The 14,160-nt window shown below is 34.5% G+C and overlaps 1 protein-coding gene across 2 annotated transcripts in view; it reads left to right on the top strand.

The window, feature by feature from the left end:
• The window catches only part of USP47 (ubiquitin specific peptidase 47), a 104,296-nt gene that overhangs the window by 43,774 nt on the left and 46,362 nt on the right, over positions 1-14,160 (top strand). For both annotated transcript variants that reach the window (XM_081098901.1, XM_081098900.1), the window contains 3 exons: positions 3,501-3,646; positions 4,460-4,539; positions 7,100-7,249. In XM_081098901.1, coding sequence (XP_080955027.1) covers positions 3,501-3,646; positions 4,460-4,539; positions 7,100-7,249 — 376 coding nt within the window. The remainder of the gene's footprint in view (positions 1-3,500; positions 3,647-4,459; positions 4,540-7,099; positions 7,250-14,160) is intronic.

Below are 14,160 nucleotides of genomic sequence, written 5' to 3'. Positions count from 1 at the left end.
TTCAAACAACATTATTTTACCGCTGCATTCATGTGTAAGCTCAATTTACTTATAAAAGTTGACATTTTTTTTCATTCAGCAAGTATTTGTTACCCAGTAGTGTCTATATGATAAGCACTTGGTGGATAGAAATGGAGTTAGAAATAAGGTCTTTGTTCTTGAGTAAGTGACAGATTGCTTTACAAAAGCAACATGTGAATGTATGAAATAGTTTAAATAACATTTAAGAATAGCTAAATACCATGAGAGTTTAGTGAGCAGGGTGATTAAGGAAACTTGGAGAAATGGCTTAATGTAGAAAGTGGAATTTGGGGTCATGAAGGTAGGTATGGTTTAACCAGGTTGGGAAGATAAGAGACAGCATTACAGATGGGGGGACTTTCGAGAGTAAAAATGAGTAATAATAAGTGTTTTCTGAATGTTAGTTATTATTAGTTTGTATCAGACACTGTGCTGGGCACTTTACATATAGATTAATTTAATTCTTATGGTAACTGTATGAATTACACAGTGTTATTATCCACATTTTACAAAGGAGGTAACTGAAGGCACAGAGAGGTTAAGCACTTTGCCAGAGGCCACAATACTAGAAGTACACACCCAGTAGAAATCAGAATCCCTTCCCTATTCTGCCTGTACTATAGCTGATGCCAGTAAGGATAATATGCCGTAGGAGTCTTCTAGAGGTAGCATAATTGGAGTTTTGTCAGAGTACTAAAAGTTGCGGTTAAGATATGGAGTCGAGCCTCCATTCAAACTAGAACATACTAAACAGCCTATGGTGATGTGCCTGCTTTGGCACGTAGTGCATAGAATGGGGATTCCAGGAGATTAACCACGACTCCTAATCCTTGAAAGTTGTCTGTAAGTATATAGCATGGTGGAGAAGACTAAGAGCATAGCCAGGTCTACTCATTCAACAAGTATATATTGAGTACGTACTGTGTATTAAGCACTGAAATGACAGTGGTGAATAAGACAAAGTCCCTCCCTTCAAGCTACCATAAGTCAGCTTATATAAATGAGTTCTTTTGTATAGTTACATATGTCATGAAGAAAATAAAGCAGGGCTATGTGGATAGAGTAACTGTTAGGAGGTGGGGTAGTCAGGGAATACTAAGGAACTACCATGTGACTAGACTTCACAGGAGCCAGTCTGGTGAAGATCTGAAAGAAGAGCATTCAACACAGAACTGAACTGCAAGTGCAAAGGCCTTTTAGAAACACAAATCCATTGTGACTGGAACCCAGTGGTGAGGGGGGCCAGTGAGACATAAGGTTAAATAGGAAGGCCAAATGCCATGGGGATTGTGAGAACAGAGTGATGTTTATTGTCAGTTGGGAAACAAAGCCTGAGAGCCTGATGATGTTTGATAATGTAGAACCAAAGAAAGGATGACTCTAAAAAGGCTGGACCTTGCTGCATTACAGACAGGGTAGCACTAGCATGAACAGATAGGGTTCTGTTTCTTTATTTTCCTCACTTGTTATATGATAGCCAACAGAGACTCTACCACTTTAGATGTTGAGGCATATAACTGATGCATTAAATACATTGTTTTAGGAAAGCTTATATATTGCAGCATGCAGAATTGATTTGAAAGATTGGGAACCCTGAAGGAATCTGTTATTAAACGAGACATGGATATATGAGGGTCAAAATGAAGTTGGTGGCAGTGGGTATTTCATATTGAAACTGATATGACTTAGTCACAAATTTTATTTAGGAGTAAAGGAAAAGGAAGAATCAAATGTGGCACCAAAGTTTCTAAATTTAGGTGACAAGAGTAACAATAAGTACCAATAAGATGAAAAAACTTTTTAAGGCCCGGCCAGGGTGGCTCAGTGATTGAGTGTTGACCCATGAACCAAGAGATCACTGGTTGGATTCCCAGTCAGGGCATATGCCTGGGTTTTGGGCTCGATCCCCAGTAGGGTGAAGTGCAGGACGCAGCCGATTGATATTTCTCATCGATGTTTCTATCTCCCTCTCCCTCTCCCTTTCTCTCTCAAATCAATAAAAATATATTTAAAAAAACAACAAACACCTTTTTAAGGTATTTATACCAGGCCTAAAGAACAGGTGAGAACTCAGTTGTATATTTCAGTAATTCCTCCCCACTAAGTGAATTTCCCTAGCAAGAAATTTAAGCATTCTGTGTTTTGACTTCACTTTTTTTATAGCTACTGGGGGAATCTTAGATTCCATAATGTCAAGTATAAATCCCTTCTATTGAGAAAAAGAATAAAAGAGGGCTAGGGTTTGAATATACAAAAGTGGATAATGACTTGAGGTGTTTGCAAGGAAGCTTTGAGAAGAAAAAAGTTAAATGTATTCCACTGACACCTTCCAAACAGAAGGGAGCTTCTGTGTGTAAAAAAAGGAACAGAATTCAGAACTGCAATTTCTTAGCCCTAAATAAGCAAAGTATTGAATACTTTAACAGAAGGACATACCAAAAGAAGAAGAAAAAGAGAAAGATTTTTAGTATATATATAACATGCATTACAGCAAAGTAAATGTTGCACCCTTTTCTGAAACTAAGAAAGTTCTAGTGAGGAAGTGGGAAGTAATAATATTATTGCCAGCTGAAGAGAAAGAGAATCATTAATATATCCTTATTTAATTTTGTCTTTGGCATTGTATTTTATTGTATATAAATTATTTTAAGGACTTTTGTGGCTACATTACAAACTTTAATCCCACCAAATCTTATTTTTTCAATGAGCTCTTAAGTTCTTTGATTAGGAATTTGCTTCTTATTGATACAGTCCTTGTAGTTAGGGCTAGAGTAATGTTTATCAGAAGTATATTGAGGATAAATATCGAATTTGGATTACTTTACCTTAATTTTTAAAACATTTTATTAAGGAAAATTTCAAACATTAAAAAATATAAAATGTTATTATGAATGTAACTATACCTATCATCAGTTTTGAATGTTATCAACTCATGATCAATTTTTTTATTCTGTAATCCTCCACTCTAATTTTTTGGAAGCTCACTCCTGTCATATCACCTAAATTATAAAAATCTGTTCAAATCGATTGATAAGTCCCTTAATCTATTTTTAGTCCCTTTCTGTCTTTCCCCCCCTTATAATTTATTTCTTGAAAATATATATTCATTTGTCCTGTAATTTCAACAGTTTGGATTTTGATGGTTGAATGCCATAGTGACATTTAATTATTGTTCTATTCCCTGTATTTTTTTGTGAATTAATAATTAGAACAAAAGTCTTGATTAAATTTAACAATTACTTTTAAATGTGCTTTGTCTTTCATTCATATTGCTTTCTAATGTCTTTTTTCTTATTAATGTCTAAATTTCCTCCGAATTTTATGAATTCTTGAAAGACTAGTATTTCATTAGATATTAATAGCTTCAGTTACTATCCATGGTCTATATATGATCTTACTTTACTGTGACGTTAATATTAATTATGCTTTAACGAATAAAAATATTTTGTAAATAATTTTTAATCATTTCTTGTCAATAGGTGGGAGTTTGAAGAATCTGAAGAGGATCCAGTGACCAGTATACCATACCAACTACAAAGGCTTTTTGTTTTGTTACAAACCAGCAAAAAGAGAGCAATTGAAACGACAGATGTTACAAGGAGCTTTGGATGGGATAGTAGTGAGGGTACTAATTCTCTTGTAATGATAAATATTTCTAAATATTCAAAGGAATTCTGGCAGACTGTATTATAAACAAATAGAAAAATAACACAAATTAAAAACTTAATTAACTTTACCTTAAACATTTTCACTCTTTTTGCTGGGATTTAAAAATAACTTACTTTAAAATTTAAGTTCTGAGGGATAAATTTTTTATTATGTATTTTTTTAAATCCTCACTCCAGGAGTGAGAATATTTTTTCAATTGATTTTTAGAGTAGAGTGGAGGAGGTGGTGGTGGTGGGGTGGAGGGGAGAGAGAGAAACTTCCAGGTGAAAGAGACACATTGATTGGTTGCCTTCTTCTCATGCCCTGATGGGGCAGGGGTTTGAATCTGCTAACGAGGTACTTGCCCGTGACTGGAAATTGAACCCTCGACCCTTTGGTCCTCGGACCGATGCTCTTAACTGAGCAAGATAGGTCAGGGCTAAACTTTTTATTAATTAAAAATTTCCTCTAAAATACATTTGTTTATTCTCTATGTGTACTTAAACTAAAATTTTTTAAATTTGTCATCTTAGATTTTTCTTAACTCTATAGTAAAAAAAAAAAGAATAATAGCAAATATTACACATAGCACCATAAAGCATATGTTATCTGTAAATGTTAAGATCTCTTCATTCTTTATGGTAATTGCTTTTTCATGACTATAATGTGTATTTTTTTAGCAGTTTGTGTAGACTTTTTCATGTTTCTGACAAATTTGTCTTTAAACAACAAATTAGCATTTTATTACACTAAATGTATTGTATTTTAATTAAATTTTGTCTTAAAATAGCTTGGCAGCAGCATGATGTACAAGAACTGTGCAGAGTCATGTTTGATGCTTTGGAACAGAAATGGAAACAAACAGAACAGGTAATTCATCTCTCTCAAGTTGAGGGGAATGTTTTCTAATAAATCATTCATTACCGTAAAGGAACTTTTATCCCATTGAAATGTTTTGGCTTGCTCATAATTCAGTTGTGAAAATACTAAATGGGGAATTGAAAATACTAGGTTCTCAGTTGGCCATTAACTGAGAACCTAATAAAAAATAATAAAAATTCTCATTAAACCACTGTAGATCTCAGTTTCCTCATCTTTATAATAATGAAATTGGGCTCTGTTATCTAGTAGAAGGTTTCTTTTTAGCTAAAAACTACATAATTCTTATGTATATGAGTGTGGGGTGTGTGTGTGTGTGTGTGTGTATCCATACATACATGCATACATACATGTGGTATGCATGATTTAAGGAGATGATTTTTTAAAATATATTTTATTGATTTTTTACAGAGGAGGGGAGAGGGATAGAGAATTAGAAACACCGATGAGAGAGAAACATTGATTAGCTGTCTCCTGCACACCCCCCACTGGGGATGTGCCATCAACCAAGGTACATGCCCTTGACCGGAATCGAACCTGGGACCCTTGAGTCCGCAGGCCGACGCTCTATCCACTAAGCCAAACTGGTTAGGGCAAGGAGATGATTTTTGAACAGTATTTTCAGATATTCATTAAGTACTTGTAATCTGTAGCACATTACAGAGTATATTCATTAAGCATTACCTTAGTTTTGACCGTAGTCATATGCTTTTGACATTTAGGAACCTTGTTGTTCTGACCCTATTTTTCTTATCCACTGGAAGGAGGAATGGGTTAGAAGAATGAAAAAACCTTAGATATGTCATTGGGATGAGGAGTAAGGCTGAACTGATGGGACTGAGGACTCAGCACAGAGGATTTATACTGGGTGTAGTGATAGACTCAGAGGATCATGGAGATAAAACAAAGGGACTCAGTGGAGAATCTGGACAACAGCCTGGAGGGTCTGTTTTCTCATTGAAACTATTATGGTGGCTTGGGCCACAGGTTTTAAACTAGATTGTGATCCCTTCATGGTTTATGAAATCAGTTTAGTAAATATACACCAGCACTTAAAAACAAAACAAAAAGGGATAGAATGGAAAATAAGAGAGCATCACATAAGTAAGGGTAAGTATTGTTGTTATGTAACTTTTGTTACAGTTGTATGTACTGGGTTGCAATGAAAATTACTTTCTTTCTGTGGGTTGCTATTGAAACTGTTTGAAAAACACTAGATTGAACCACTACAGAATTATAGAGAAGACAAAATCAAATATGTCTGGGACAGGAGAATGAAGAAGACTTCATTAAATATTAGAGTAGACAATGAAGGTGGATCCTAGTTTGAAGGCTTATTAAGTCCTAGATATTAGAAGAGATTTAAATTTATGAAAGGTAAACTATAATGTGCTTTCTTCTTAAGAGATTTGAAAATATGTTAAGTTTATTTAGTGATCTAGTTTCTCTAAACAGTCCTGTGGGATTGTATTTTAATAATTTATATAGATGATATTAGTGGCCCTTTTTTTCTCCATAAGTCTGAAGTTACCCTTCTTCTTATTACATCCCTTTATGGGTTAACACTTTTATTAAGGGCAGCTGGGGCATTCCTGCTCAGTTCCAGCGTTTGGGTACAAGAATTTTGAGGCAAGACATTCACATGGAGGGAGGTTCCTTACTTAGGGAGTTATGTGCCTTCTTTGGGCCAGGCAAGAGATCCATTATTTTAGGTGAGGATATTTTAAGGGAGATGGAATTTAAGATTTTTAAAAATTTTCTATACATTAAAAGAAAATTATAACCTCCTTAAAAATAATTTTATATATGTTACTGAAAGTTAAAAAATTTTGTTTGTGCTAGCAGATATTATTTTTAAAATATGAATATATTATTGTGAGAGTGGTGATATGCATATGAAAGCTATAAAAACAGCCAGTTATTTAATTGTGTAATTATCAATGTACCTAAAGTGATAGATTAGGGTGTATTTTCAGCCTAATGAAAAGATATGACGCTTAATAGGATAATAAATTGGTAACTGATTTCAACAGAACATTGTTTAATGATGGGGTTTTTAATCTTCTATATATGTAAAAAGCTAATATGCAAAGGGTCCCCTCGGGAGTTCTACTGGGACACCAGGAGTTTGATCGCTTGAGGACCACCAGGGGGTGGCGTGGTACGAAGAAAGGCCCTGGCTGGCAGCCAGAGAAGGGAGGCCCCAGCCGTCAGCCAGAAGGCCCCAATCATCCCTGACTGCCAGGCAGGCCTAGGGACTCTACTCGTGCAGGAACGTGCGCCAGGCCTCTAGTATATGATAATTGAAATAGGTAATTTTTGTACATGATTTTTAAATTAATGTTAATCTAATTTTGATTTTTAGTTGATTTTTATCAAGCCTTAATTTTTTTTTCAATAGAATTTTAGACAAATCTTAAAGCTTTCTGAAACTTCAGTAAGAATGAATATCCTTTTGAAATTCGTATTTAAAAGCATGAATTGTGTTTTCACATTTTTAAAAAAACTATTTTTAAGGAACACTTTAAAATGTAAATGTTCTTATTTTTAGGCTGATCTTATAAACGAACTATATCAAGGCAAGCTGAAGGACTACGTGAGATGTCTGGAATGTGGTTATGAGGGCTGGAGAATCGACACATATCTTGATATTCCATTGGTCATCCGACCTTATGGGTCCAGCCAAGCATTTGCTAGTGTGGTGTGTACCTTTCCGCTGACTGCTTGTGTATCATACACAGAATACATAATAGCACAGTGGTATAATCTTTTATAAGGTAAGTATCATCCTAGATACACCTTCTTGGGTTGTTAATCATTCCTGCATTTAAACTAGCAAGATCTAGAAGATTTTTGACCCTTCAGTGAGTCCTAATAGTGCATGTATACATGTATATGAGGGAAAGTAAATGCATATGTACTGCCTCATGGCTCAGTGTTTTATTCTTTCTGATAGTTGACTAGATTATTTCACTTTATTTATTTTTTTTACCTCTGAACAATCTGTTCCATAAATGCTATTTTGTGACCTTTTGTTGCATTGAAAAGTACATTTTGTTTTGGGGACATTTTGTTCCATACACTTTTAAAATTGGAAAAATAACCTTTTGTTTAATGATAAGCAGAGGCCACATTTTTAAAGGAGCATTCCTATGCTAAAATTTAATTTAAATCTATGCATTTAAGACGCACAGATTATTTGAAGAATCTGAACTATATATGGTTTATTTATATATTGAGTATGTAAGTGGGAGATTAAGATTTCTTAGTCTTCCTGTTAACCATTTCTTAATTGCATTTTGTTATTATTATTGCATTTTATCCTTATGTGTGTTTACTTATGTGAAAGGAGAGTCACAGAAGGAGTTACGTTGATATTTAAAATGAGAGAATTCTGAAACATTTATTTAGAACCTATTATGAGCCAGGAGAAACTTTCAGAGCTAACTAATACATCTGAAAAAGAATTTCGTCATGATGTTGTTTGGGCCTTATTTATGCTAACAAACTGATAGCGGCTCGTAGCTAAAATCAGTGTTTTTAAAGCTAGTTCATACTTTATCTAAAATAGTGCTACATGTGTGGTTTAGTCCTCTGGTCTCTAGGAAAATTGATACCCTTTGCTGTTTTCTTCTACTTTTATATGGCTATCAGAAAATGATCAGCAAGACGTTACAGAATTTTATGAGTGGAATCGAAAGTAAAAGACCTTTCTTGTATAGTGGTAGATCAGGTCTCCTTTCTTTCCTCCGCTGTTTTTTAGTTTACTTCCTGAGTAGATTTGAAAAATTTTGTGCCCTTTGTAAACTACCATTTTAGGTATGTGAGATTGGCTGTGGTTTGAGTTACTAGTTTTGTTTTTCGTTTTTGTTTTGCTTTTTCTTTATTTTGGCAGTTTACGTTAGATGTGACATACTGAAAAACCATTGGAAATTAGTTAGCGCTTGTCTTTCAATGGTTTATTTTCCCAACTCATTTTTAAAAATTGGCATTTCTTGAACAAAATATACTAGGGAAATATTTGGTAGGCCCAAGTGTTATAGAATATTTCTTCTAATTTGTTTACAAAAGTATTTTTTAAAAGGGATTTTTCATGTATACATTTAGTTTAGTTTTTTGATATATTCTGAGGAAGCTAGTTCTATTTGTCTTTTGCAGTGTTGAGTATTCAGCAAATATAATTGCTTAGCTAATTTTTTTGTCATGCTTTATTTACCTACTGAATTGCCACCACTCTCAAGTACATTATAGACACAGCAGAGGAGCTATTTGGAGAATATTTTGAAGGAGTGTAAAAAGTCACATTTCTAAGTGGAATTCTCCAAAGGTAGTATCCTCCCTTAAAATAGATGGTGGTGGTGGTGATTCAGTGGGAACTGGAAGCTACAGCTATGAGGCAGTATGTGAGCAGGTTTATAACACACATGCGCTAATAGGGCTTGCAGAAGGCAACTTAAAACTTCCTAGACTTTGCTGGAATCTCTTGAGGGAAATAAACAGCAGGTGAAACTACCCAAGATAGGGGTTCTAAGGAGGATACTACCTTCAGAGAACTTTAGTTAGAGGTAAGTGACTTACCATTATTTTCTGAATTCAAAACTTAAAACTATACTTCTTAATCCACAGAAATCATCACACAGCATCTAAAATAATTTTTATATCACTGTTTGCCATTGTGTATTTTGTTAAGTTTATATGTTTAAAAAGAATTATATAAATGTGGATTGTAAAAATCTAGTTAAAAGGAGAAGTGTAAAATCTCATTAAGGCTATATATAATATTTGGCCTTAATTTGAACTGAACTCTTAAATTTATTTTGTAACTTTTAATTTTGGATTCTTTTTATATATATATATATATATATACACACACACACACACACACACACACACATACACACACATATACATACATATATATGTATACACACACAAATACAATCACACATACATACATAGACACACACACAACATTGACAGTTATATGTTCTGTTTATAGTATGTTTTGTTCATATCAGTGAGGTTGAATAACACCTAATGTTTAATTTCAGACAGTTACATTTGAGGTTCTGTTAAAATTGAAGCTTTTTTACTTTTAATCATCTAAAACATGGACTTGTGTTATCTCCATGTTCAAATAAATTATTTGAGAATAATGTTTAAGATTAAAATATGAATACAATTAACATGTAGCTAATTTATCCTTACGATATCTATGATTAATTTTTATGGGAGTTTTCAGCATGATTGATAGACTTATTTCTAATAAGTATGAGAAATTGCCTCCAATTTTAAAAAAACTTTTCATCATAATATTTTCCTTGTTGAATTATATTTTAGTTATTATAACTATGATACTTATGAAATTTCTGGTCTTCATTTTACCTGGCCAACGAGGGCATCAGTATTTAAAGGTTCTCTGACATTCTCTATCTCTCAGATTGAATTTGTTCAATACTAGTCTCCCACTGGATTTAATAGATGTTTGGGAGATCTTTGATTAAATTTGGGAAACTCAATAACTATAATCCTTTTTGTGAAGTTCATGGTACAAATTTTTTTTTAAATGTCCCGAGAATTCCTGTAATAGGGAAATTTGTTTAACTGTATTTAACCTAGCCTTGTCTTTCTCTGTGGGACATCTGTTAATATTTCAAAGAACACTTAGATTCTGAGGAAGAGATTTTGGGAAGCACTGCATTAGAGTAAGGTGATTTAAGGATTATTTCTACTTTGTCACATTAACACTTATGTCCTTGGGATGGTGAGGGAGTGTGAGAATGCTAAAATATATGTTTCAGTTTTCTATTGTTTTATATATTTTACTAGAGGCCTGATGCACGAAATTCGTGCAAGGGGCTCAGCCCTCACAGTCACAGCGGCTTGTCTCGGCCCTCGCAGCCCCAGCTTTGTCTGGAAGGTCGTCCGGAAGGATGTCTGGCTGTCCGGTCTAATTAGCATATTACCCTTTTATTGTTATAGATTATTACTCCTAAAAAAATAGCATCAGCAGAAATGTTGTTTGTATTAGTATTTTAAAAAAATTTTTTCTTAATGATTTTTTTAGATCATCAGAACCTTTTATTTTTCACTGATTAGACCTGTCTATATTAAAACCAGTCTTTCTGAATGTTATGATCAAAGAAATCTTGAATCTGCATATTGCCAGGCACATTTCAGAATGTATTATAAGGAGATAGTCTAAAATACATAATACATTATGATGATACATAAAAATTAGATACATAATTTTTATTAGTTAATTGTGAAAGCCTGTTTCACAAACTAAATAAAAATGATAGCACCTCATATGTTTGACATTAACAGGGGAGGTGCTTTTCATTTTTAACAGTAAAATTTTAGACACTATATTTTAAGGGTATCTTTTGTCATTTAACATATTTATTGAGTTGCCTACTCTGACAGGCACTGTTCTAGGTCATTTCCTATTAAGATACTTTTATTCTATTATTGGGTAAGTATATTTAAATATCTGTTTATTATAACAATATGTGTTCAAAAGTCTGAAATGGGTTTAGCTGTACAGTTCCATAGTGTCTTTGAAAGATCAGATTATGTAAAAGAGGTTTTGTTTCATAAGTCAATATAGTTTAATGAGTTTTAAAAATATTTTTTAATTGATTTCAGAATGGAATGGAGAGGGAGAGATAGAAACATCATTGATGAAAGAGAATCATTGATTGGCTGCCTCCTGTATGCCCCCCACTGGGGATCAAGCCCACAAGCCAGGCATATGCCCTGACTGGGTTCATAAGTTGACACTCAACTACTGAGCCACATGGGCTGGGCTAACGATTATTTTTAAGTTTTGAATGATTGTTAAATTTATAACTTTAAAATTGTTAAATTTATAAGTATTCATAAAATCATAAGCATTTCAAGTGTTTACACAAATTTATATCATAAGACATACACCCTGATTTAACAGGTGATTTGAACATTGTTATATGGCTGGCTCAGTGGTCCAATTTTGTAAGCATTACATAAAGAAAAATCTCTTCCATAGACTACCCTCATTTTTCCAGGAATTTGTGTGGTTGGACTAGAGAGAACCAATTTAAAAGGTGGGGCTTCTGCTTTCAGGAAAATGGAGTAGATGTACAATTTCTTATTCCTTCCGTAAAACAACTGAAAATCTTGAACGTTATATATAAAACAAACATAAGAAGTCTCTGAAAGGTGGAGAAAAGGCATAAAGACTAGTGGACTGAAGGAATGACATGGGTTCCTTGGGTTTTCTTTTTGCCTACTTTATCCCAGACTTGAAGATGAAGAAGTTGGCAATCTGGAAACAACAGGCACAGACTAAAAAGCCTACTCTATCAAAAGGCCAGGAAAAGGACAGCCTAGTAAGGCACAAAACGTTCATACAATAACAGCTCTGCTCCAGCCAAGCACCATGGAAAAACTTTGTTCCCCAACTCATGCCAGCTGGTATGGATCCTCAACTTCTACCCTCATAAGTTATAACAAAGTTCTCCAACTCTGTACCAGGGTGACATCAGAGAAGACTGAGTAGCTAGCCAGAAGTTTCATCTATGCTGGGCAGTAAGGAACCTTCCCACTGCTATTCTCCCTTTCCCCTGGTTCACTGTCACTAGAGACCACATGGAGAGCCTGCCTCTAACTCCCGTCTGACAGTAAGGAAGTGCTTCTTTCCCTCCCCACTGGATTGATACCTCATGGAGGAGAATCAACTTTTACCCTCCTCCCGTAATAAGAAGCTTAGTCCCCTCACAGCCAAGGTGATATCAGCAGAGGCCTACTGAGCAGCCAGAAGCAGTACCCTTGCCCTTTAGTAATGAGGAGCTCCTCTTCAACTCAGGTATCAACAGAGGCCAAGTGGGAAACCTATCCTTCTACTTCCACCTGGCAGTAATGAGACGGACCTTTTCCCCAGCTGGAACAGTGTCAAAGGGATCAGCTAAATCAGAAGATTTTAATGGGGTCTAGAATCAGTAGACAAAAAAACAAAACAAAACACTGAAATAACAGACATTAGAATTATCTGACAAATATTTTAAAGCAACCATCATAGAATTACTTAAATGAGAGATTCCAAACCCACTTGAAACAAATGAGGAAATAGTCTCAGGGAAGAAGTAGCGGATATAAAGAAAAATAAAATAGGAATTTAGAACTGAAAAATGTAATAACAATTTAAAAAAACTCAACAGCAGAATGGAGGAGACAATGGAAAGTATTAGTGAACTCAACTTGAAGACAGAACAATAGAAATTGCCCAGTCTAAGCAGCAGAGTGAAATAGACTGAGGGGGAAAAGTTCCTCAGAGTCCTATGGGACTAATAGTAAAAGATCTAACATTTGTGTCACTGGAGTCCTGGAAGGAGAGAAAAAAGAAGGCAACACTGAAAATATTCAGAGAAATAATCAATGAAAACTTCCCAAATTTGGCAAAAGGGATAAGTCTACAGATCCAAGAAGCTGAACAAACGCCAGATAGGATAAGCCAGAAAAATTCTACATCAACTCAAATTGTAGTCATACTTATAAAAACTAAAGACAAAGAAAATATCTTGAAAACAGCAAGTGAGAAAAGGCACCTTATAGGGGAAAGCTACTCTTGATTTTTCCAAAGTACATTTGTCATAAAAAACTATGGAGGCCAGAGGGAAGTGGCACATTTTTCAGGTGGGTGTTGAAAGAAAGAACTGTCAAGTAGTCTTATACCCAAATTCTTCAGGGAAATCAAGACATTCTTGGATGAACAAACACTAAGAGAATTTTTCAGCAGCAGACCCAACTTTAAAGAATGGCTAAAGAAATTTCTCTAAACAGGGAATGATTAAAAAATAGTATCTTGGAACATTAGGGATGAAAAAACATTGGTAAGTAAAAATCTGGGTAAATAAAATCGGCTTTCCTCCTCCTCCCGAGCTTCCTAAATTATGTTTGATGGTTCAATCAAAATTATCACACTGTCTGATACGATTCTAAATATATAGAGAGGAAATGTTTGAGATAATTTTATTATAAATGGAAGAGGATGAGAAGACATAAAGGGAGGTAAGGTTTTTTTACTTCATAGAATTCAAAAAATGTGCAAGTAATCCCCCGGAAGGGAAGAGAAACAAAACAAAAAAACAGCACCTAAAATAGCAAACTTAGTTGTGTATAAATGGTCTAACTATACCAACTAAAAGATAGAGATCAGCCCTAACCAGTTTGGCTCAGTGGACAGAGTGTCAGCCTGCGGACTAAAGGGTACCAGGTTCGATTCGGATCAAGGGCATGTACCTTGGTTGCGGGCACATACCCAGTAGGGAGTGTGCAGGAGGCAGCTGATCAATGTTTCTCTCTCATTGATGTTTCTAACTCTATCTCTCTCCCTTCCTCTCTGTAAAAAATCAATAAAATATATTTTTTAAAAAAGGTAGAGATCAGCATATTAGCTTAAAAAACAGCAACAACATGACCCAGTAATATGCTATCTACAAAAACCTCTCTTGAAGTACATTGATATAGGTAAGAAAGGGGCATTATGTAATGATAAAATGGCCAATTCATCAAAAAGACAGCAGTCCTAAATAATAGAGTTGCAAAACATTGGAAGTAAAAACTGCCCAAACT

This window comes from Myotis nattereri (genome assembly GCF_964212035.1).
Source record: "Myotis nattereri genome assembly, chromosome: 9".
NCBI lineage: Eukaryota > Metazoa > Chordata > Mammalia > Chiroptera > Vespertilionidae > Myotis > Myotis nattereri.
The sequence above is the reverse complement of the archived record's forward strand: the minus strand, read 5'-3'. Positions and strand labels throughout refer to the sequence as shown.